Source organism: Prionailurus bengalensis, chromosome B3 (assembly GCF_016509475.1).
Source record: "Prionailurus bengalensis isolate Pbe53 chromosome B3, Fcat_Pben_1.1_paternal_pri, whole genome shotgun sequence".
NCBI lineage: Eukaryota > Metazoa > Chordata > Mammalia > Carnivora > Felidae > Prionailurus > Prionailurus bengalensis.
The window spans coordinates 134,767,247-134,793,422 of NC_057355.1; the positions used below are offsets into that span (position 1 = coordinate 134,767,247).

At 42.5% G+C, this 26,176-nt stretch overlaps 1 protein-coding gene and 1 non-coding gene across 12 annotated transcripts in view; both read right to left on the minus strand.

The window, feature by feature from the left end:
* Window positions 1–26,176, minus strand: part of TTC7B (tetratricopeptide repeat domain 7B) — a 255,797-nt gene that overhangs the window by 172,243 nt on the left and 57,378 nt on the right. For 8 of the 11 annotated variants that reach the window (XM_043556835.1, XM_043556836.1, XM_043556834.1 and 5 more), the window contains exons 4-6: window positions 18,988–19,118; window positions 2,850–2,971; window positions 2,177–2,200 (exon numbers count right to left, since the gene is read on the minus strand). In XM_043556835.1, coding sequence (XP_043412770.1) covers window positions 2,177–2,200; window positions 2,850–2,971; window positions 18,988–19,118 — 277 coding nt within the window. The remainder of the gene's footprint in view (window positions 1–2,176; window positions 2,201–2,849; window positions 2,972–18,987; window positions 19,119–26,176) is intronic. The other 3 variants (XM_043556841.1, XM_043556833.1, XM_043556839.1) reach the window with 1 other exon arrangement.
* LOC122469890 lies at window positions 22,858–22,987 on the minus strand. The gene has a single exon (XR_006293769.1). It is a non-coding gene; the product is annotated as a small nucleolar RNA SNORA11 (small nucleolar RNA).

The window sequence follows — 26,176 nt, forward strand, 5'->3', positions numbered from 1 at the left end:
TCCACACACAGACAGACCTTCCCCTATGTGGCACAGGGCTGGAAGGACTGAAGGCAGAACAGCAGCCAGGTCACCGTGTTCCCGTGGGGTGACCTACAGCGCCAGCCTCACGGGGCGGCAATGCCCAGGAAAGAGCGAACACTGTGAGGGTCAATGATGACAAAGTAAGAGCCTTGGTGAACACAACGGCATCCCTGGGATCCAAGGTCTGGAGCTCAGGCCCTTTCGGAAAGAGACCCAAGTTCACTGGTTTGGCACTGACTCTTAGAAAAGATGGGAGAATTACAAAAGTATGAAGTTGATTACTAAAACTCATTAAGTCCTCAGGGACGACAACTAAAAAGCTGAGGGCATCTGAGTATATTTCTGTTTTTTTTTTTAGTTTGTGTATTTATTTTGAGAGAGAGCAAGAGAGTGTGAGTGGGGGGAGGGGCAGAGAGGAAGAGGGAGAGAGAGAGAGAGAGAGAATCCCAAGCAGGTTCCACACTGTCAGCACAGAGCCCGATGCATGGCTCGAACTCACGAACCATGAGGTCATGACCTGAGCCTAATCAAGAGCTGGACACTTACCTGACCGAGCCACCCAGGAGCCCCTAAGTGTATTTCTAAAGAAAAAGATCTGCTTTATCGATTTCCATCTGTTATTACGAAGCTCTCTACAGTACATTTTCTTATCCTCGCAAATCAGTCTAACCCTGTCCATTATATCCTTCCAGATACATATTTTTCAGGGGCAGAAAGATGAAAAGGAGCAAACACATGAGGAGATGGGATGTAAGAAGCCACTGGTGCTTAGGGACAGCAGCTACCTCCGGATGTCCCCACCTACTCTGCAGAGACCCTAGCTGCAGACGTCCACTGACAAATGACCCAGGTCTGGCTTTTGGGCCCTGAGAAACCCACTGCTCTAAGTCAGGTGGTGCTGGAAGCACTGGGCATGACCAAAAGCTCCAGCTGCTTTTTCTCTTTTCATCCACGTTTTGTGGTCCCCTAACTGGCCTTCACCTCTATCCTCCCCAAAGTAATCTCTCATCACTGCCGCACAATCCCAGCCTTCAGGACGCTGCAGCTGGCAAGGACTCTCTGGAGTAGCTGGCCAATCCCCTCACTGGTCTTCAGAGCCCAGACAGAACAGTAAGACGGCAAGAAAGGAGAAGAAAAGGCTTCAAAGTTAAGCGGTTTCTTCACTTTGGCTACGTCAATGGGGATCTCCTTGAACTTGGGTGAAACAAAAAGAGAAATGAGCCGGTAAGCAATTCCTGGCATGTAATCCATCATCTCGTGCAAACTTCTCATCATTATTATTTTTCAGTTGGACTCCGGTGGACCACCAACATTTCAGGGCAGGAGGCCAGAGCCCAGTATGACTGGCTTCCTCCTCAATGAATAGGCTTCAGATGAAAACAAATGATCCAGCCCACCCTCACCAATCTTACACAAAGCATTTTCAATAGCAGGTATTGGTTCGGCACCTCTGAGAGCCCCAAGGGAACGCATTCACCCCTCCAGACTTGTATCTGGGAGTTAACCACACACACTTACAGGTTAGAGGGAGGGAGAGCAAGGTCAGGGCCTCTCTTTGATGCCCACCACTTATTATTAAAAGGGAGAAGAAACAGATCCTCAAAAAAATATTCCATGCTCCCTCCCTTCTCCCTCTATTTATAACATCATTGGAAATAGAACTAAAAATGGAGCTTAGGGGACATGCACTATCGCTCAGATGATCTCAGTCAGTGGAGGATGAGATCAAACTTGAGAGCATCTTCTTGGTGCCAAGGCCTCAAGCCAGTCCAAACCTTGGGGTGTCCTTGCGGCCCTTCACAGGCCGTGCCAATCTGAATCAATGGCCTTTGGAGCCAAACAGGCCTTCTCTACAAACAGTTTAACAAGATTGGGAAAATCAGCATTTACGCACAACAAATAGAAGATGGATGCGTGTGGCTTTGAGCCCCCAGGCAGATGAAATGCCATTTCCATGAGCTACGCCCCCAAGGTTTGAAGCTCTTAAAAATGAACAGGGAGCAACTCCACTGTTCATTTATCCCAAGGCTGGGACCTGCGTCCCCTCTGTCGTTCAAAGCGCTACGTGACTATTCCTAGAGGAAGGGGGATGGGCCCCTAGGGGCCTCCCGTGCCCAGCCCAGGAGGAGCTACGGAAGAGCCAGATACCTACTGTTGGACTTCATGTACATCTATCCTGCAGCACAAGGTCAAAACAAGGGACAGCTGAAGAGATTTGGAACACAATCATCGCATTTCTTGTAAGAGCCACACAAAAAGGAAAACCACCACCAAATGCCTTAGACAGCTAGCCCTCGCGTGCCCTTTCCAAAGGCAGCTCAAATGGAAAGTGCTCTTGTGTGGCCTCAGAGCCGCCCCCACGTTCATAAAAACTGTCCGATATTTGGCAAACCCAAGTCTCTGGACTGATAAGCCATTCAAGGGACAGTGACCCTGTGTGCTGGGATTTCCACATCATGAACTTGTCCCCCAAAAGAAGGGGGAGGCCTGTGTGCAGAGCCACTGCCACGGAGAAAGGATGGCATAAAGCAGGCTCCTGTCGGACCCCCCCCTCCCCCCGACTCCCGCTGGGCCGGTGCTTCGTTCATGTGACTCATACCCATACAGCCCTCCTTCCTCCCTCTCCCACCTTCAAACCTCATGGCAAAGTGAGAGAGCCGGGGGAGAACAGGCAAAAGAGCCTATATCCATTATTCTAAAAAACTATTCCAATCGTAGTTCATATTTAAAATTGCTTTGTTACAATAGCTAAACCGGAGACGGCATTGTAAGGCTTTCTATTTTCCTTCTTTAGGAACCTGATTTAAAAAATGAAGAAGGCTTACCCATTTTTGAAATAGAGGACATGGGCTCTCTGAAGTCCTGTTTCTAGGAAAAAACCTAGTTCTTGATCGTGGGGAGCAGGGCCAGGCTTAGGGCTTCTGTTTTGAATATTGGTAAGTATTACCTAGAAGGGGAGAAAATCGGAAAACTAATCAGATCCACATCCAAGCCTCGTCCCTTCAAACCGCATGTCTACACGCGCTGCACGACCTGACAAATCACCTTCCTCACGCACACACCGGTGCATCGGATTAGGAGAGCCGAGAGAACGGCACCTATGAGACGGGGCATGTGCGGCCCTCCTGGCGAGGATGGCTGAGGACTGAAGGGTGCTGAAGGGTGCACGGTGCCGGGAGAAGAGCTGAGGCGGAGGGTTCTGCTGGATGCCAGGATGTTGACAGAGAGTCTGGGTGAGACAGAAACAGGTCCCAGCAACAGGCGGGAATAGTCATCAGCTACCAATGGCCGACGTCACAGACAGGCAGACTGAAGCTTCAGCCCTACATAAGCTTGATGAACTCAAAAAGGGCGGAGCCTAAGAAGCACTATGATTGGCATTGGCCCCAGAATTCCCTAGGGAGGGCGAACCCTCTAAGCTACAGAGCCAAGGTTACGGACTCTCGAGGGGAGAGCCGAGACAAACAACCTAAGCTCTCTCTCTCCCCAGACTTGATCTTTTGTCAACAGACAGCGAGGTTTTAAAGGTTTAAACTTTTAGCCCCGGCAAGAAAGACTGCCAAGTAAGCAGGATAAAGACCTGTAAGTTGAGTGGGTTACAGTGACGTGTAAACACATATCTACTATTACAGAGGCTACTCGCCTTAAACTGGCAAGTCGAATAAAGCATTTACCAAACAGAAGCTACTTGTGGCCCATTTAAAAACCATACAAGTGTTCTCCAAACATGTTGTCCACGTTTGCTGACAGTCAGCAGCTCCCCAAAGACCCAACTGTTAGCCACGCCCCAAACCTCTTAGAGGTCTCGACATTATTCTCTGAATGGAGTTGAAGCGATTGCTGGATCTCTAACTCTCGAGCTTTGGGAAACAGAAAAGAAAGCACACAATGAACAGATGTTGTGGAATGAAATCCAGGCGGGCAACCCTTGCATTTGAACAACATCCCAGCATCTTCTCAAAACTGCCTGGCTCCTTCCCGACTTAGCACTTGTCTCTGCAAGTGCTAAGAGGTGGGTGTTCCTCCTACCCCGCGAACCGTCAGTTTTGGCTTCACTGCAGGCTCCTCCCCAACATCCTCCAAGTGCTGCGGATGCACAGAGCACGGTCTCTTGTAAGTCTCTCCTCAAGATGATCTCATCCGTTCCTCTGAGCTTCAGAAATCATCTCTATGCTGCCAACTCCCAAATTTATCCTCTCCGCTGCAGACTTTCCCCCTCTGAATCCCAGACTCAGATATTCAACGGCTTCCTTGACATCTCTACTTTGGGGCCCAATAGTTTGCCTTCGTGTGCTTTCAAAAATCGTTTTTTAATTTTTTTAAAATGCCATGATTATCTTAAAAAGCAAAAAGCCAATTCCGTACAACACAGAAAGAAAATTAAAAATCATCTCAAAATATCCCCCCTACAGAAATAACCAGTTAGCATGTATTAAACAACAATCCAGATGTCTCTATACATACGTATCAAGGGAAGAAAGATAAAAATCATTTTACAAAAACAGATTGTATTATATAAGCCAGTTTTAAACTTAAAATCATTAGAATTAATTTTAATTGAATTTAGCAGGAAAAACTAAAATGTGATCAGAGTAATCACTCAACTTCAGAAAAGTGTTTGTTTATTTGTTTGTTTGTTTTTTGTTTTAAGCACATAGTCATTAAAGGCCTAGGCACTTTTCCTAGAGTTAAAAATGGATCTTGTATTTATTGTGTGTGTGTGTGTGTGTGTAGAAAGAGAGAGAGTATTGGGGCGCCTGGGTGGCGCAGTCGGTTGAGCATCCGACTTCAGCCAGGTCACGATCTTGCGGTCTGTGAGTTCGAGCCCCGCGTCGGGCTCTGGGCTGATGGCTCGGAGCCTGGAGCCTGTTTCCGATTCTGTGTCTCCCTCTCTCTCTGCCCCTCCCCCGTTCATGCTCTGTCTCTCTCTGTCCCAAAAATAAATAAACGTTGAAAAAAAAAGCTTATTTCTTTAAAAAAAAAAAAAAGAAAAAAGAAAGAGAGAGAGTATAGATACAGATACAGATACATCTTAACAAGTTAAGTCTTTTGATCCAAAAAGGGGGATGTCTTTCCATTTGTTTAGATTTTCTTTAATTGCTTTCAACAGTGATTTGTAGTTTTCAGGGTATAAGATTTGTACTTCTTTTTATTATCCCCATGTATTTTCATCTTTCCGATGCTATTATAAATGGAATTGACTTCTTAATTACATTTTCAGATTGTTTATTGCTAGTGTATAGAAATAAAAGTGATGTTTTTATATTGGCCTTGTATTCTATAATCCTGCTGAAATCATGTACTAGTTAAAATAGGGTTTGTGTGTGTGAATTCCTTAGGATTTTCTGTATGCAAAATCATGTCATCTGCAAACAGAAATAGTCTTACTTCTCCCTTTTAATCTGGATGCCTTTTATTTCATATTGCCTAATTGTATTGGCTAGAACCTCTACTACAATACTGAATAGAAGTGGTGAGAAGAGACATCTTTGTCATGCTCCTGATCTTAGGGGAAAAACATCCAATCTTTCACCATTATATATGTTGTTAGATATTGGTTTTTCATAGGTGCCTCCTTATCGGGTTGAAGATGTGAACTTCTATTCCTAGTTTGTTGAGGGGTTTTTATCATGAAAGGGTGTTGGATTTTGTCAAATGCTTTCTCCACATCTACTGAAATTATCATTATCATGTGGGTTTTGTCTTTTATTCTATTGATATATATTTTTTAAAATTTTTTACGTTTATTCATTTTTGAGAGAGAGAGAGAGTGCGCGCATGTGCAAGTGGGGGGTAGAGCAGACAGACAGAGAGGGGCAGAGAATCTGAAGCAGGCTCCAGGCTCTGAGCTGTAAGCACAGAGCCCGACACGGGGCTCAAACTCACGAATGTGAGATCATGACCTGAGCCGAAGTTGGAGGCTTAACCGACTGAGCCACCCAGGCACCCCTCTATTCATACATTATATTAATTGATTTTCACATGTTAAGTCAACCTTGCATTCCTGATATGGAATCTCGCTCAGTCACAGAGCATAATCCTTTCTATATGTTGTTGAATTCAGTTTGCTGGTATTTTGTTGAGGATATTTGCATCTATAGTCACATGAGATATCAGTCTCATAAAATGAGTTAGGGAGTGTTTTCCTCCTCCTCTGTTTTCTCAAAGTTTTTATAATATTGCTATAATCACTTCCTTTAATGTTTGGTAGAATTCACCAATAAAGTCAACTTGGCCTGTAGTTTTCTTAGAAGGTTTTTAATTACAAATTCAATTTCTTTAAAGATATAGGAATATTTGGGTTACCTATTTCTTCTTGAGTGAACTTTGGTAGTTTGCATGTTTCATGGAATCTATTTTCTGTAAGTGATCACATTTACTGGCATAAAGTTGGTCATAATTTTCCCTTACAGTCTTTTTTTCTTAAAGATTTTATTTTTTAAATAACCTCTGTACCCAATATGGGGTTTGAACTCACAACCCCAAGATCAAGAGTCACATGCTCCACTGACTGAGCCAGCCAGGCACCCTGTCCCTTACAGCTTTTTAATACTATGAATCTATAGTACTATTTCCTCTTCTTATGGGTTCATAATTTATGTCTTCTTTCTTTAACTCTTCCAGTCTTGTTAACGTTTTACAAATTTTATGGATCATTTCAAAGAATCCATTTTTGGTTTCACTGATTTTCTCTACTGTTTATCTGTTTTCTGTTTTACTGATTTCTGTTTTGATCTTTATTATTTCCTTCTATTTGCTTGCTTTGGCTTTAATTTTTTCTTCTTTTTCTAATTTCTTGAGTTGGAAATTTAGATCACTGATTTTTTTTTCCCTTCTAGTACATGCATTTAATGTTATAAATTCCTCTATACATGTTGTTTTAGACATTTAGAAGCTCTACTTCAGGTACATACATTTTTAGAATTACAATGCCTTGTTGTTAACTGACCCCTTTTTAATGTAACATCTGCCTTTATCTGTAGTATTTCTTGTTCCAAATTTAACTCTCTGATGTAATACAGTCATTCTAGCTTTGCTTTGATTATTGTTTGTGTGATATATAATTTTACTTTTGTCTACCTATATATTAATTTTAAATAGTTTTCATATAGATAGCACATATTAGGCCTTGCATTTGCATCCAATCTGAAAATCTCTTCCTTTTAATTCTTTAGACCATTTACATTTAATGTACTAATTGACATGATTGAAACCATCTTGCTAGTTGTTTTTTTTATGTCTCATCTGTTGTTTGTTCCTTTTTTCTCTCTTGTTCTGCTTTTTAGGTTGATGATTCCATTTCATTTCCACTAATGACTGGTTAATTGTGTTTGTGTGTCCATCCATCAGTCTTTCTCTCTCAGCTGCCCAACTATAGACAATACAGCTCTTTAGCTCATCACAATTCTTGTTCAAATAATATTACACTAATTCATATGTAGCATAAACACCTTATAATAGTGTGCTTACATTTCTTTCCCCATCCTTTGTGCGATGGTTGTCACACCTTTACTTCTATGTTATATATCCCACAATCTGTTGATGCTATTATTGGTTTAGGTGGTCAATTATCATCTTTTTTTTAATGTTTTATTTTTTGACAGACAGGGTGTGAGTGGGGAGGGGCAGAGAGAGAGGGGGACAGAGGATCCAAAGCAGGCTCTGCGCTGACAGGCTGACAGCAGCAAGCCCGATGCGGGGCTCAGACTCATGAACCATGAGATCATGACCTGAGCTGAAGTTGGACACTCAAATGATTGAGCCATCCAGGTGTTCCAAAGGGGTCAGTGATCTTTTTAAAAAATTAAACATAAGAAAAGTCTTTTATATGTATGCTCATTATCACCATCTGTGATGATCTTCACTTTGTTATATCTATCTGTATTTTCTTCTGCTTGAACTTCTTTACCATTTCTTGTCATGCAGGTCTGTTGGTAATGCATTCTTTCAAGTCTTGTTTGTCCCAGAAGAAACAGAAAGTTTTTGTCTTCTTTCTTCGGAGGTGTTTTGGAATTTTTCATCCAGTACTTTAAGGGTATCTTTCTGATGTCTTTTAACTTACAGAATTTCTAATGATAAGTCTGCTGTAACTATTACCATTATTGTTCTGTATTTAAAGTTTCTTGCACCACCTGGGTGGCTTGGTCAGTTAAGCATCCAACTCTGGATCTCAGCTCAGGTCTTGATCTCAGGGTTATGAGTTCAAGCACCACATTGGGCTTTGTGCTGGGCCTGAAGCCTACTTAAAACATAAATAAGTAAATAAGTAAATAAGTAAATAAATAAAACAAAGTTTCTTTTTCTCTGGCTTCCTTCAAGATTTTATCTTTGATTTTCAACAGTTTAACTACAATATGTCAAAGTATATGTTTCTATTTGTCCTGGTTGGTGTACTCTGAGATTCTTGGACATGTGGTTTGTTGTGTTTCAGTAATTTTGAAAAACTCTTAGCCATTTCTCTTCAAATATTTCTTCTGTTCCAGTTTTTCTCTCTTCTCCTTTTGAGACACCAAATACATACATGATATTTTTTCCACAATTCTTGCATGCTCTGTCCTAATTTTTTCCTTACTTTTTCTTTCTTTTTGTGTTTCTGTTTGATAATCTCTGTTAACCTATTTTCAACTAGAAGATTTTTTTCCTAGTTGTGTCCAGTATTCTAACAAACCATCAAAAAATGTCTTCATCTCAGGGCACCTGGCTGGCTCAGTCAGTACAGCATGTGACTCTTAATCTCAGGGTTGTAAATTCAAGCCCCGTGTTGGGGATAGAGATTATGTAAAAATAACATATCAAAAAAAATTTCTTCTTCTATTATATGCTGCTTTGTTATTTCTAGCATTTCAATTTTACATTTTTATAGTTTCCATCTCTCTGCTAAAACTCCCGCCTCTTTATGCATGTTGTCTACCTTTTCTACAATATCCTCTAACATATTATTCACTGATATTTTTCAGCTCCTACCTGATAGTTCCAACACGTGGGCCATTTCTGGGTTGGGTTTATTGTTCTTCACAACAGTTTGCTTATTCCTGCTTGTGTGTGCATTTGTGTATATATCTGGTATTTTTAAATTCAATGTTGAAGATTATGTATAGAAAAACAGAATGAGGTAAATAATATTTACACCTGAAAATAGGCACATTTTTTTCATCTAAAAGGCAACAAATGGGGGGGGGGGGACTGAGCCAATGTAGTCAGAGGATGAAGCTGGGCTGGGTTTTGTTGTCTCTATAGTTACTTCCAAAGTACCACAGATTGCAAACTCCTCAAGTAGTGGGCTACTAACTTGTGCTTACTGTGGGACCTGGTATGCCAGAGGGTTTTCCTCGGTGTCTCTGTGCCAATTTGTTTTCAGCAGTCCCTGTGTGCTTGGGCTACAGAGGGGATTTCTCTCCAATTTCATGCCCCTTTCCCAGCAGTATTCTGCTGTTACTCATTACTTGGCGTTGTGTTTGTTATGTGGCTGGTGGTGGGAGGGGAAATTCTTGCTTTTCCTGGTCCAATTTCAGTCTTAGGAAGGTTCTATATACCTGGAGCTCAGAGAGAAGACTCTTCCTCAGGGGCCCCTTTCTGGGCACCTCCTTCCTACCTTCTAGAATGCCTTCTTGAGACAAGAACTGCCTAGCTTCCACCCCCAGGAAAACTCTGAGCATGATTAAATCTCCAGAAGTCCAGGGTCACTCCAAAACACAAATCTCTAGTTGTCCCGTCTTAATAAAAACATCATCCACCCAGCTGCCCAAATCGGACACTGGGGGTGAGCCTGCACACCCTGTCACTCTCTCACATCTAATCTATTACCACGTCCCTTCTAATTGTTTCTCAAATATGTCTCTATCTACCCATTAGTACAACCATTACCTCCATCTAAGCTACCAGCACTTCCTGTTAAATTTCTACACTAGTCTCCTAAATGGAATCTCTTTCTCCTTTTCTTCCTTCCCACTTTCCACAAGCAGCCTGAATAACTTTTCTCTAACACAGTCTGGGTCTTGTTACCTTTGTCATCTTTCTCACCTTTCAGGTGTCAGCTTGATTGTCACCTTCTCGGAAGGGCCTTTCCTAGCCACCTAACATCAAGTAGGCCTGCCTCTGTTATTCCCTCTCAAATCATCCCATCCTTTTCCTTCACTGCGTTTATTGATCTATTTTTTTTTGTCTTTGAATACTGGCTGTCTCCCTCCACAGTGCTAAAACTTCCACAAAGTCAGGGCCACATCTATCTCATTTGCTAATACATTCAGTGCCTACTGCAGTGTTTGGTGTAGGGTAAGCATTCAATATACAGAACAGATAGATAGATAGATAGATAGATAAATGAAATATGTAGATAATGAATGAATGAATAAATTTGCAAGACCAATCAGAAAGGCAGGGGAAAAGGCAATACGAAGGTAACCTAGTATGCATTAGGTACTATGTAGGTACACAGGCTCTCATTTATTCCCCCACAAAAGACCACCGAGATACACTATCCTCTCTTCACTGAAGGAGACAGTGAGGCTTTGTCCCATTGAGTGAGTTGCCCAAAATGCGCGGCTAGCACGTGTTAGAGTTGGTGCTGAAACTCAGGTCCACCTGACTCTGCAGTCCAGCTCCTCCGCCTCTGTCCTCTTGGTCTGTGTTTGCTTGCAGAACAAAGTTCAAAAGACAAGAGGTCAGAGCTGCCAGGATGAGGCTTTAGGTTATAAGTGGGAAGAATGGGAAAGACACAGTGGGGAGGCAGAGAATAACTTAGCTCAGCTAAGCACCTTAAGTTTAAGCACCTTGGATTTCATCCCGTCTTCACAAAGAGCTTCTAACACATGGGCCTGGGCAGGAGCACTGTTTGGCACGTCGAAGCCACCACTTGTTCTGTGGATAAACACTTCCCTGCAAGAAGACTGCCAACAAACCCTCTTCACAAGTGCAATCTGCTTTGGCAAAAGCATGCACCTAGTGACTGCGGAAGCATGACAGAAAGGAGGCAGAGGCCGAAAACTTTAGGTCAAAAGGCCCAGGTTCAAGATCATGTTCTGATACTCCTCACCACTGTGGACTTAGGACAATTCCTTCAATCTCTCAGACCTTCACTGTCCTCATCTGTGTATGGGCATAATAATATATACCCGACATAATGGTTATGAATTGTAAGTGGGAAACTTAATAAGCACACAAACATTTTAATCCTTAATGGGCATATATTTATGAATTACCTTCAAACAGGAACAAAATAAGGGCATTTTCTACATTTTCTACCACTTTCATTCTTTTAACATTGCTTTAGAAAAACCGGAGATGGGGGGAAAAATCTGGAGGGACGGCATGAGAGGGATAAGACGGAAAATATTAGACAGGAAGAAACAACAACAAAAATCACTCCTCTGCCATGTATTCATATTCTTAGAAAAATGAAAAGAATCAATTCTATTTTTACAGAATTCAGGACTGTGGCTAATAATCCTATGCTGCCACCCTTGTCAGCCTTTAAAATTCAGCTCAGGTGTCCTGTCTTTCAGGAGCCCTCCCTGACCTACCATGCTGCTCCACCAAGACCCTTCTCTGGGCTTGCAGAGTCTGCTGAGTGCTCCCCACCAAAACACTGCCCACACTGGTTATAGACCTGTGTCCTCACGAGATCATCCGTTTCCTAAGGACGTACTCTGTGGCTTATTAATTCCAGTGTCCCTCGTGTCAAGCACACTGCAGAGCACAGAAGGCACTCGGTAAATGTTGGTGTAAGTGAACGAAAAAATTAATAGCACTGCTATGTGCGAAAATATAATTAAAAAATAATGATCCCATTCACAAGGCAATACAAATGGAAAAGATCTGGGAATAAAGTAAATTGACTACAATCTGTGAAACAAGAAGTCTTACAAAGCGGAAAGTGGTATCATGGTCATAGATGAGTGAAGACTAGATATGATTCTCCAAATTATGTATAGGGTTCATAAAAATCCAACCAATCCCAACAGGATTTTTCTAGAACTCAACAGAATTATTCTAAAATTCACCTAGAAGTATCATGAGAAAAGAACAAGGGATATTCTGAAAAATAAGACTAATGCATAGTTACTAATCCTTTCAGATGTTGAAACTCATCATAAAGAAGTACTTATTAAGTAGTGTCATATTGGTGCAATATAAGATTAGGAGAACAAAATAGGACAGCCAGAAATGACTGTTATATCTAAAATTTTATTGAGTGACTTAAAATATATGACAGAAAATGTGAAAAAAAAAAGATCATCTCAAAGCAGCAGTGAAATTGGAGAAAAACAGTAATTTAGAGTCATATCTACATCATACAACAAAATAAATCCCAAGAAGATTTCGAAATTAAAAGTTGTTTTCAAAAACATGGAGGGGCGCCTAGGTGGCTCAGTCAGTTGAGCATCCGACTTCACCTCAGGTCATGATCTCATCGTTTACGAGTTTGAGCCCCACGTCGGGCTCTATGCTGACAGTTCAGAGTCTGGAGCCTGCTTCAGATTCTACTTCTCCCTCTCTCTGCCCCTCCCCTGCTTGCACTCTGTCTCTGTCTCTCTCTCTCAGAAATAAATAAACATTAAAACTATTTCTTTAATAAATAATAAAGATATGGAAAATGGTTGAAAAAAATGTTAAATCCTGGAGGGGGTTATCCCAAGATTTCAGCTTTTTTTTTTAATATGAAATTTATTGTCTAATTGGTCTGGTTCCTTTATTTTGAGAGAGAGAGCAAGTGAGGGAAGGGGCAGAGATAGAGGGAGGAAGAGAGAATCCCAAGCCGGCTCTGCACCATCAGCACAGAGCCCGATGTGGGGCTCGAACTCGTGAACCGTGACATCATGACCTGAGCCAAAGTCGGCTGCTTAACCGACTGAGCCACCCAGGTGCCCCAATGATTTCAGCTTTAAAACAATGAGGTAAATGTAATTTAAAAAATCAGATTCAACTATATACAGATTTAAATTTTATAAGCAACTTGCAAATGGAAATTTACTGATTGGGAAAATATTCAGAGCAAACATGATTAAAGGGCTAACATATTTATGATATAAGACTTTATTCAAATTATCAGAAAAAAAAAAACTTCATCCAAAAATTGGACAGGAAGTAAACACAGGCAAGAAAGGAATGTTACCAGGTTAAACATAAAGTTACCAGTTTCCACTCCTAAGAATATACTCAAGAAAAATGAAAACATTGCCCACATAAAATCTTATATGTGAAAATTTATAGAAGCATTATTATAACAGCCAAAACCTGGAAGCAACCCAAATGGTGAATGATAAAATGCTAGACAGTATATCCACAAAATGGCACATTTGTCGATAAAAAGAAATGAAGCACTAGAACGTGCCACGAGATGGACGAAGCCAAGAAGCCAGTCATAAAAGACCACAGGTGGTAGGGTTCTACTTGAATGAAAAATCTAGAATATACAAATCTATACATACTGGGGAGATCGGAGGCAAATGGGGAGTGAGTGCTAACGGGTACAGGGTCTCTTTTGGGGGTAACAAAAATGTTCTGGAATTAAATATTGGCGAATGGTTATACAACTCTAAATATGTTAAAAAGTACTGCATGGGATCCTTTAAAATAGCTTTTTTTTTTCAAAAATTGTTAACATTTATTCATTTTTGAGAGAGACAGCACCTGAGCGGGGAGGGGCAGAGAGAGAGGGAGACTCAAAATCTGAAGCAGGCTCCAGGCTCTGAGCTGTCAGCACAGAGCACGATGCGGGGCTGAAACCCACAGATGGATGGTTTCCTTTAAATAGGTGAACTGGGGGCGCCTGGGTGGCTCAGGTCATGATCTCGCGGTCTGTGAGTTCGAGCCCTGCGTCGGGCTCTGTGCTGACAGCTCAGAGCCTGGAGCCTGTTTCGGATTCTGTGTCTCCCTCTCTCTGACCCTCCCCCCCCACCCCCCCCCTCCCCGTTCATGCTCTGTCTCTCTCTCTGTCTCAAAAATAAATAAACGTTAAAAAAAAAAATTAAATAAATAAATAAATAAATAGGTGAACTGTATGGTAGGTGAATTATAACTCAATAAAGCTGTAATTCAAAAAGAGACAAAACGCAACCTGGGAGTAGATGGACAAAATTTCAGCCTGACTGATAGTCAAAGGAACGCAAACGAAAACCGCAAGCAAGGTCCCATTTTTCCACCTAGCAGATCAGCAAAATAACCTTTACACAACAGCAAGCCCGTTGAGAGTGCAAAGCAACCATTATGCTCCCGGCGCGCCGAAGGGAGATGTTAGTGTGACTCGTAGGGAGCCAATGGACACGATATGTAGTTAATGAGAATGTCGAAAATATCTCCACTTGCAGGAATCTGCCGTCAGGAAAACAACGAAAGCAAAGGGGGAGAGGTTCCCGCAGGAAGCTGTCATCGCCACGTTATTTACAACAACGGGGCAGACCTGGCAGTGAGCTGATTCTGTCAGAGAGACCGGCCACTCGATGAAATATTATTTGGCCATGAAAACATTCTGAAGTCCCAACGTAATGTTGAGTGACAAAGGACGGATACAAAACTCTTGAATGCCACGCAATTACGAGGGGAAAGGCTGGCTGGGAACACACGAAAATTAAAATCAGCTGCTGTTCTTTTCCGGTTTCCAGACTTTTCTACCGCTGCTTCAAGTGTGTGTGGCCTCCTCTCCCAGGCAGCCAGATGGCAGGCCCAGAGTCAGAGCACATTTACTGGCTAGTCAGCCTCTCGACGTTTCTTTAAGGAAGCAAAGTTCGTAAGCTACGAATAGTCAGTCACCTGGTGCTCTGGCCTGGGTGGAAAGGCAGGCCCTGGAGAGGCGGAGGGAAGCAAGAATCTTCTTCTTTACCGTCTCCCGTTTTAAAGCCAAAAGCACGGCCACGTAGACCTCCAGAGTCACCCCCTGCCTTCCCCATCAGCGGCGCGGGGTCCTTCTTCTGGGACACCTCGTGTGAATTCAAGACCCGCCGTGACCTCCATGTCATCCGGTCCAGAGTCGGGCACGTCAACGACGTCACTGCGGGCGCCTCCCGTGCTGGCCAGGGAGCAACGCCTTGATGGAGCAGGAGTCCCGGGCCGGGCCCCGCGATATTTGGGGACCCGTTGTTTTCTCCTCCAAACGTCAGCACTGAAACTGCCCACGAAACGTCTCCGGCACCCCGTAATTTAGCAGTGACTTCTTTTCTAAAACCGGGCGTGAAGAAACGAACTGCCGGCAGAAGGTGAAGCTGAACCCCGGCGCGGCTTCTCCTCAAGAAAGCCGTAACCAGCTGGTTGGCTGAGGCGTGCAAAGGACACAGACGGGATGATTTCATTTGCCAAAAGCGGGGCTCGGCTTATGCTCTTCAAAAATGAAGTCATCTTTATTCCTATCGCTGCACCAGGAGACGCTCCTCGTGGGGCAGGTAACTTTATTTACCGTTGGCATAATGCCACCAGCTCGAGACAAACAAATCAAGGACAGCCTGTGTCCTTTCTAATTCGATCCGTTCTAATTCGATCTGTTTGATTAAATTACTATATGTGCACAATTGTAGGAGTGTCTTACTCCCCTTCAGAGAACAAACTGAGAAAATTAGATGGCTCTTTACCCCTAAGATAACAGGAACAACTCTAAACAAATATTGAATCACCCTGCTTTCATGGATTCAAATTTTCTTCGGCCCTGCCTCCACCTCTGGACAAGGGGCAGGGGGACAATAACACATGGCACGTCCCATAAGGGGTGGAAAACACCAGCCCCAAATACACCAGGCAGTGTTAGCCCCACCGTGACAATGGAAAGTCGAAGCACACGGAAATATATGACTGGACCAAGGTCAAACAGTCAGGGGTAAACAGAAGTCCGGAATCCAGATATGACATGAGGACTCCAGGCAAGACGCGGTCCTGTTAGGGCTTCTGCACAAGAAAGGGAAAAGTTCTGAAAAAAAGTCACTCCATAAATATTCTGCTAAAAATTATTTAACAGTTCAATTAAAAAAAAAAAAAAAAACAGTGTGTTAATAATATTCCAGATTTTTATCCAACTATCTGAAATCTTCTAAGATTAGGAAAGATTCCACCGCTAACCATATGATGGCAGGCCTATGAGTGAACCCATTTTATCCTCATGGCAGCCTTACAGCAATTATTATTGCCCTGATACAGATGAGGATCTTCGGGTGGCACAGAAAGGTGGAGTAACTTTCCCAAAGTGCCACAGCTAGGAGGTGGCAAATCCAAGATCCCAACCCTGGCTGTCACTATACCACTGCGCTCTGCTGCCTCTCACAGCTTAAGTCAGCTGCCTCACAAATCTAACACTCTCAAACATCTCTGAAACACGGTTCGGGGGTGTCACATCATGAAAAAATATTGACCGTGTCACTCCACCCTGTCCTCAAAACTTCTCCCCCAATTTTCTTCTTGCTAGTGAATGAAGAAAACCACTCAGAAAACCAAAACAAACAAACAAACAAAAACCCACCACTAGTAGATAAAATGCCAGAGGTCCTGGCCAACGGAAGTTTCTTTGCTACAGAATGGCCGGTAAATGGGGGGAAACCACTGAGTGACCGGCTGCCTGTGCCCAGCAGAACGAATACCAGAACAGAGTGTGTGGGATTTTCTACTTAAAAGGTCTGCCCGCCCAGAAAAACAAAGCACTATAAACCTCAGCTTGTCCTAGTCTGTGACTTCTTTCAGATTCTATTTCCCTAACATTTCTGTTAGCATAATTCTTAAAAGTCATTTTAACTTCAAACTTAAAAAAAAAAAAAAAAAAAAAGAGGCCAAGTAGGTATCTTCTGCATAGAACACCAACCTTGCTTCATCAAGACCTTGAACATCCACCCAGCCCAGCAGTCACTTAGAAAGGCTATTTTTCCCCCACGCTTCCCATCAATCTATAAATGGCTTCTCGAGCACCTACTACAGTCAAAACAGATATCTGGTCATTCCGTCTCTCTCATCACTAATACCCCTGCATGTTTTATCTTGGGGGGGGGGGGGGCAAAGTGATTTCCCATAAAGCAAAACTCACACTGGAAAATCAGAGCCAGAAATGTGAAAATCATCTATACCCTGAGATTACACCCTAGGCTGAGGCTGCTTCCCCACGCTACCGAGAGCTATGCTCGCTTGGCCAAATACCTTCTGAGCGCTTTCTGTCGGGAAGGGTGTGGGAAACGACACTGCCTTGTACTTGTGTGCAGCAGCCTGACATGAGTGAGCCCTGAACTTGGTGTCAGAAGAGTTCTAATCCTACCTGTGGTCCTAACTTCCTGTGGGTCCTCCCTGTCTGGGCCTCCATTTTCATCTCCAAATCTCACATCCTATGACCACTGTTTCCCCAACACCACACAAAAAAGTTTTTCTTTTAAATTCTATGATTATACAAGTCTCCTTGGTGGTCTGGCGGGAGAACCTGACAGTGAACTGGTGGTTATCACTGAACACAACAGGAAGTACATCCAGAGCTGCCAGTCCCCACGTCATTAAAGACACGCGTCACAGATGAACTCCTTTCCTCCAGCCAGGAGAAGGCAGCCCCGAGGTAACGGGGCCAGACAACTGTTGGCAAATAAGGTGCAAAATAAGGGCCCCTAAGTGGCAAGGGCTGTGTGGTCAACAAGAACTGCTTGGCTGGATAAGAGACGTCTCCACTTCCAAGCACTGGCTATCAGGGAGACAGACGTTCAAGATGATGTGCATTTTAAAGCAGGCTGCACAACCATTTCTTTAAAGATCATATCAGAAATTCTGAATAACTGAAAAATTCCTTCCTCATAGCAGCCTTCTGAGGGGACGTTTTGGCAAGATGGCCAGGTATCTTCCTGAATTCTCAGACACCATGACCTGCAATTTACGACCCATGCTGGTGTTGGCCAGGTCAAACGCTGGTCCCCTCATTCCCCCAGACTCCTCTCTGTGGCTCTCACCTGCACTCCCTGCCCCTTACAAGGCAATTCTGACCCTTATCACACACATCAACACGTTATGAGAAGACTTAAGGGAAGAAACTGCTTCAGTCTGTACACATACAACGTAACAGAGCTAACCAGACTTTGGCAGCCCCTCCCCATTCTAATCCTTAGGGAAACAGAGAACTCATAAACTTGATGAGAAACAAGACGCGTCATTTTCAAAGTCTCGCAGGACATGTCTCTGGGTGTGAAGGGGGAAACACCGGTGGTAAGCCCTTGGTCAGAATGCCAGGAAACTCTGTTGGGGGTAGAGATGGCTAGAACCCATTGTTATTAGTAGAAAATAAATGACGTGTACCAAGGATCCAGTATATTTCTGCATCGGGGCTAAGTTCCTTCACTGACACATCCTTTTACCATCTCCACAAGAACTTCATAAAGTAGACGTTCCTTTTACACACAGAAAGGTTGAGGAGAGAGCAGAGCCAAAAGACAGTGATCCTTCTAAACAGACAAGCTGCCCGCACCTGGCGGGCCCCATCGCGCCTCCGACCTCCTCTGCCTGAGGGCGTGAGCGCAGGTATCTTCTCTCCATCCCTGCCCAGGGGGGCCCCCTTGTCAGCTGCCGGCTTGGCTCCCCACACCACAGGCAACCACTGACTGCTGGAGGTAAACCATCCCAGATGGTTTCGGGGGATACGCACCTGCTCCGAGCAGGTCAGCCGGGAGTCCCCAGCCGACCTTTCATGTAACTATGGATGTAAAGCCTCCCAAACCCCAGATGTACATCATGGGGGCATATCATCCGTGCAAGTACAACCCACTTCGCGTAGGAGAACATGAATGACTAACCAGCCCCGGGGCACACTGTCACTTCTGCTCTGAGGATACTAAAATGCTTCCCAAACACTTTTCGCAAGATGCCACAATCCCCACCATCTCCCATGCGCTGAAAAGTGTAAGGAACGCTTTACACCCAGAGGCAGACACGTGGAAGGTTTTCCAGAGGTTGACCACAGTTCTCTACGGTCTGGTTTGAAATTTTTAAAAAATTATCAGCTGGAGTGAACACACGCTCCTCACTTACCCTCTCTATCTCTTGGAGGTACAGGAGTGCAATGTCGCCTGCTTTCTCATAGCAGGTGATGACATCCTGTTCCCGGTCCACGTGGAGGTTACTGGTAGAAGAGGAAACAGGCAACTTCTCTAAACAAAGTCCTAAAAAACAAACAAACAAACAAAAAATCAAACATACAAAAACTGGGTGAGTTGTTTTTCATGGAGCTTAATTTCTCAGTATTGCCCTAGAGGACCAGAAGATGGTCCCAGGATATCATAAACCGTCAGAGAAGTGGCTTCTCTGCCCTCTACCCTCCCTAAGGACAAAATGGAACATCAAAATGAGACACCAAAAAGAATATCCGTATGTGACACATGAAAGAGGCCCCAAATACACAGAAATTACCCCATGACTTTGATATCCAGGTTGAGAATTTGACCGGGTACTTTACCATGACCCCATTCAGACCTAACAGAGCTTCTCATTCAAGGTATGGCCCAAGGCCCTTAAAGTAAGCAAAGCTTGGCTCACAGCACAGTACTAGCTAAAGAATATCTTCTATCCCAAAATGTACACTTAACTAATTGAACATAAAAAAAAAAAAATGTTAAATGCTCTCAGGAGTCTCAGTTACTAGGAAAATCTTCCAACTCCGAGCTTTAGACTTTTGGGAGTCACAATAGCCCCACAGACCACCTCTCCGCTGTGGGCTAAGAAAATACCAGAGCTGCTTTGTGGGCATTTCTTTGGAGACGGAAGAGATCCTCTTTGCCAAGAGAGAGTTCAGGGCTGGGAGGTACAAAAGTACGAAAGACTGAAAAAATAAGAATGCTAAGAACAGCTGTTGCCTGAACCAGCACCAACCTCAGGCCCGGCCCTGGGCAACCAGTCGCCCCCCGGTCTCCACCCACAACTGGAGGCAGAGAGAGGGAGGGTCTCCGGTGACTCTACACAAGAGGGCTTCTCCTGTGACAAGTGCCCTGGGACATATGTATACAACATGGCATATATTCCACTCCAGGGAAAAGTACGGGAGAAGTTTTGACATTGACAGAAAGGGGGTCTGGAACTGGAAGAAGCCAGAGAAATTCCCACCCCCGGAAAACCCACTCATTTTATGGACCAAGAAGCTGAGACCAGCCAGGGTGAAAGTAAGTGATGTGTCTAAAACCTGACGGTTAATAGAACAACAGGAATCAGAATTCAGGTCTCCAGCCTCCCAAATGACACCCATCTAGTTAGTTGCTAATTTTCAGAGCAGACCCACTACAGAGAGGAGACCAGACATGCTGAGCGTCAGCAAATGACCCATTCTTTCATGTGTCATCATGTTGAAAACAGCCTCTTCCAAGCTGCTCTTATCAGTGACCGTCCCTCCAAGACTGCAAAAAGCCATGAGAGAGATGTCTGTACTGAACAGGAAAGAGGAGAAGCCACTTCTATTTACAAGGACGCAACAACTGAGGACAGCGTGCCTGGGAGCTCAGAGGTTACCAGTTTGTCACAGAAAGTGACGGCTCAAAGATTTTGTCATTTTTTTTTAGCAGCTTTATTGGGGTGAAATTGGCATACAACAAGCAAAACATTTTTTCAATGTTTCATCATGATGATTTTTTATATTTATTTAATTTTATGTTTTATTAACTAAAGTCCATAGTTAAACCACATTAGGGCTCATTGTGTTCTGTACTTGATGAGTTTTAACAAATGTTTTGTCATGTATCCACCATTACAGTGTCCTACAGACAAATTCACTGCCCTAAAGACGTCCCATGCCCCACCTACTCATCTCTAGATCCCTCCTCCTGACCCCCTGGCAACCACTAATCTTTTCACTGTCTTTATGGTCTTGCCTTGTCCAGGATGTCATATAATTGCAATCATGCAGCATGTAGCATTTTCACTTTCACTTTTAACTTCACTTTCACTTTTAACTTAGCATTTAAGGTCCCTCTGCATCTTTTTGTGGTCTGATCACTTCTTTTTGTCCCTTTACAATATTCCATTTATTCATTAATCTATTGAAAGGCACCTTGGTTGGGGCTTAAGCATCTGACTTCAGCCTAGGTCATGATCTCGCTGTTTACAAGTTCAAGCACGGCATTGGGCTCTGTGCTGACAGCCTGTCTCTGCCCCTGCCCCACTCATGCTCTGTCTCTCTCTCTCTCTCTCAAAAATAAATAAACATTAAAAAAAGGAAGGAAGGAAGGAAGGAAGGAAGGAAGGAAGGAAGGAAGGAAGGAAGGAAGGAAGGGAGGAAGAAAGGGAGAAAGGCACTTAGGTTGACCCCAAGTTTTGGCAATTACAAATAAAGCTGCTATAAACATTCACATGCAAGTTTTTGTGTGAACATAGTCTTCAATTCAAATAGGTCAATCAATACCAAGAGTGAGACTCTGTAAGAAATAGTTACAAATGGGGTGCCTGGGTGGCTCAGTTGGTTAAGCGACCGACTTCGGCTCAGGTCATGATCTCGCAGTTTGTGAGTTCGAGCCCCGCAACAGGCTCTGTGCTGACAGCTCAGAGCCTGGAGCCTGCTTCGGATTCTGTCTCCCTCTCTCTCTGCCCCTCCCCTGCTCATGCTCTGTGTCTCTCTGTCCCTCAATGATAAACATTAAAAAAAATTTTTTTAATAGCTACATAAACATATTTTGTTTACAAATAACTTTGAAACAGTAATATTTTTAGCTTTGTCAGAAAGTGCCAAACTGTCTTGCAAAGTGGCTGTACCATTTTGCATTCTCACCAGCAATGAATGAGACTTAGTATTTCTCAGCATCCTTGTCAGCACTTGGTGTTACCAGTTTTCTGGATTTTAGTCATTCTAATAGGTATGTGGTAGTATCTCCTCGTAATTTGCAATTCCCTAAAGACAAATGATGCTAAGCATATTTTCTCATTCTTATTTTCCATCTGTATACTTCCTCTGGTGAAGTGTCTGGTCAGATCTTTTGCCCTTTTTTCAATTGGGTTGTTTATTTTCCTATGGTTGAGTTTTAAGATTTCTTTGTATATTTTGGATACAACTCATTTATCGGATATTTGCAAATATCTGCCAGTATTTATTAGAGTCTATAACTTGTCTTTTCATTCTCTGAACAATGTCTTTCACAGAACGAGAGGTTTTAGTTTTAATAAAGCCTATCTATCTTTTTTTTCACGGACTGTGATCTTGGTGTGGTACCTAAAACCCCACTGCCAAACCTAAGGTCACCTAGGTTTTTTTCCCTATGTTATCTTCTAGAAGTTTTACAGCTTTGCGTTTTCTACTTAGGTCTAATCCATTTTGAGTTAACATTTGTGAAAGGTGTAAAGTTTGTGTCTAGATTTTTCTCTTTTGCATGTGGATGTCCAGTTGTGCCAGCACCATTTGTCGGAGAAACTATCTTTCCCCCACTGAATTGCTTTTGTGCCTTTATCAAAAATCAGTGGACATCTGGATGGCTTAGTCGGTTAAGCATCCAACTCTTGATTTCTGCTCAGGTCATGATCCCAGGGTCGTGGGATCGAGCCCTACATTGTGCTCTGCACAGAGCATGGAGTCTGCTTGGGATTCTCTCTCTCTCCCTCTGGGCCTCTCCCCTACTCACATTCTCTCTCTCTCTCTCTCTCTCTCTCTCTCTCTCTCTCTCCCCCTCTAAAATAATAAATAAAAGTTTCATATCCTCATTAAAATAAATCAGTTGGCTATAGTTGAATGAGTTTATTTCTGGCCTCTCTGTTCTGTTCCATGCATTTATTTGTCTATTCTTTCCACAATATTAGGCTGTCCTAACTACTCTATACCATTTTTTCCAAACACAACAAACATCTACTGAGGGATAATTTATATGCCATAAAATTCACTCAGTTTAAGCATGCAATTCAACAACTTTTATCTTATTTTTATTTTTTGACACATGTAGGGTATCTGTTCATAGGAAAGCCACAAGGTTTGTGCCCCTTGTCACAACGAACCCAGATTCCTGTTGGGTGTGTTGTAAACAGAAGAGCCATTTCTTCAGGCCCCCTGCTCTGATCACACCCCTCAACAGCTTTTAATAAACTCAGAGCTGTGCAGCCATCAACACGGTTCAGTTGTAAAACATTTCCGTCATCCCCCAGTGATCCTTTCTGCCCACCCCCTGCCTCAGGGAACCACTAATTTGCTTTCTGTTTCCAGAGAGTTACCTTTTCTGGACATTTCATAAAAACAGAATCATTTAATATGTGGTCTTTTGTGTCTAGCTTCTTTTGCTTAGCATACGGTTTTCGATGTTCATCCAAATTACAACAGTACTCCATTTCTTTGTATTGTTGTATGGATAGACTGCATTTTACCTGCCCACTTGCCACTAATGGACCTTTGGGTTGTTTCCACCTTTTGGCTATTATGAATAATGCTGCTATGACCATTCATGTATAATTTTTTGTGTGGACAGATCTTTTCAATTCTCTTTCAATGGGTATGCACTTAGAAGTGGAATTATTGGGTCAGATAATAAATTTATGTTTCATTATTTAAGAAATACTAAACTGTTTTCCAAAGTGGCAATAGCATCTTACAGTTTAGGGGGGGTCCAGTTTCTTCACATCCTCGCCAACACTCATTATTGTCTTGTTTTTTTTTTTTTTTAATTTTTTTTTCAACTTTTTTTTTTATTTTTGGGACAGAGAGAGACAGAGCATGAATGGGGGAGGGGCAGAGAGAGAGGGAGACACAGAATCGGAAACAGGCTCCAGGCTCTGAGCCATCAGCCCAGAGCCCGACGCGGGGCTCGAACTCACGGACCGCGAGATGGTGACCTGGCTGAAGTCGGATGCTTAACCAACTGCGCCACCCAGGCGCCCCATTATTGTCTGTTTTATTGGAGCCGGCCTAGCGGGTGTGAAGTGATCTCATTGTGATTTTGATGGGTGTTTCCATAATGACTAATGAAACTAACCATCTCTTCGTGTGCTTGTTATTCATAGATCTTCTTTGAAGAAATGTCTATTAAAATCCTTTATCCATTTTTACTGGGTTGTTTGTTCTCTTATTATTGAGCTTTTTAAGAGTTCTTTATATATTCTGAATACAAGTTTTCTATCAGATGTGGGATTGGCTAATATTTTCTCTCATCTATAATGTTAAGACATGTCTTAATATGTCTTTTGAAGATCAGAAATCTTAAATTTTGATGAAGTCAAACTTATCAATATTTTCTCTTATAGACTGTGCTTTGGGTTTCCTATCTAAGAAATATTTGCATAACCCACGGTTACAAAGGCTTTTGGGTTTTTTTTGTTTTTTTTTTGAAGTGTTTACTTTTGAGAGACAGACAGAGTGTGGGCAGGGAAGGGGCAGAGAGAGAGGGAGACACAGAATCTGAAGCAGGCTCCAGGCTCTGAGCTGTCAGCACAGAGCCTGACGTGGGGCTCAAACCCACGGACCACGAGATCATGACCTGAGCTGACGTTGGACACTTCACCAACTGACCCACCCAAGTGCCCCCAAAGGCTTTTCTTCTTATACGTTCTTGTGAAATTTTTATAGGGTAGGTTTTACATTTGGTCTATGATCCATTTTAAAATAATTTTTGTAGGGCGGCCTGGGTGGTTCAGTCAGTTGAGCATCCAACTTCGCCTTAGCCATGATCTCACGGTTCGTGAGTTCAAGCCCCATATTGAGCTCACTACTGTTGGCATGGAGTCTGCTTTGGATTCTGTATCTCCCTCTCTCTCTCTCTCTCTCTCTCTCTCTCTCTGTGCCCCTCCCCTGCTTGCACACATGCTCTCTCTCTCTCTTTCTCAAAAAAAAAAATAAACATTTAAAGAATAAATATTTTTTGTATATGTTGCAAGATAGAGATCGCAGTTTACTTCTTTATAGATAGACATCCAAATGTACTACTTATCGAAGATTTTTATTTCACATGGAATTGCCTTTGCATTTTTGTGAAAAATCAGATGGGGATATACATGTGAGTCTTTTTCTAGACTCTCTATTCTGTTTCAATGAGCCAATTGTCTATATTTATGCCAATAGCACCCTGTCTTGACTACAGCACCTTTATAAATCTTGAAAGCAGTGTTAGTGTTCCAATTTTGTTCCCATTTATCAGGTTCTTTTTTTTGGGGGGGGGGGAGGGCTATTCTTAGTCCTTTACACTTCCACATGAAATCTTCTTGTCAATATATTTTTTTAAGTTGGCTGGGCTTTTGATGGAGATTGTGTTGAATTTATAGATCAATTTGGGAAGAACTGGCATCTTAACAATATCGAGTTTTCTGACTCATGAACACAGTATGTCTCTTCATTTCTGTAGGTCTTTAACTTCTCTTAGCAATGGTTTGTAGTTTCCAGTGTACGTGCCTTGCAAACCTTTCCACAGATTTACCCTTAAATATTTCATATTTGTCATGGTGTTAAGAATGATACTGTTTTAATTTCAATTTCCTTTTGTTCACTGCTATATATAAAACTACAATAAATTTTTGAATATGGAGCTTGAAATCTGTAACCTTGTTAAATTCACTTATTCTACCACCATTTTTGTAGGGTCCCGTAGGGTCCCTCAGAATTTCTACAAAAATATTCATGTTGTTGGCAAATAAAAGGCAGTTTTGCTTCATCCTTTCCAATCCGGATGCCTTTTATTTCTAGGTACTGCCTTATGCCTTGCTGCAAAGAATCTCCAGTACAATCCTCAATGTAGTGGTGAGGTCAGAAATCCTTACCTCATTCCTGATGTTAGGGAAAAAGCACCAGCCCTCCACCATTAAGTTTGATGTTAATTGTGAGTGTTTCACAGATGCCCTTTATCAGGCTGAGGAAGATCTCTTCTACACCACTGTTACTATGAGTTAATATCAAGAACAGATGCTGAATTTTCTCAAATCCTTTTTCTGTGTCCACTGAGATAATCAGATGGCTTTTTTCTCCTTTAGTTTTTTAATCTGGTGAATTACACTGACTGACTTTCACATATTAAAACAAACTTCCTTTCCTGAAATAAACCCCACTGACCATGATGTATTATCTTTTTTTATACTGTCAGATTTGATTTGTTAAAATTTTGCTTAAAATTTTTTCCATCTCTGTACATGAGGAATATTCATCCATAGTTTTCTTGTAATGGATTTGGGATTTGTATAAATGCTAACTTCATAAAATGACTTGAGAAATATTCCCTCCTCTTCAATTTTCAGGAGGAGTTGGCATGGAATTGTTATTTTGTTCTTAAGTTTTTGGGAG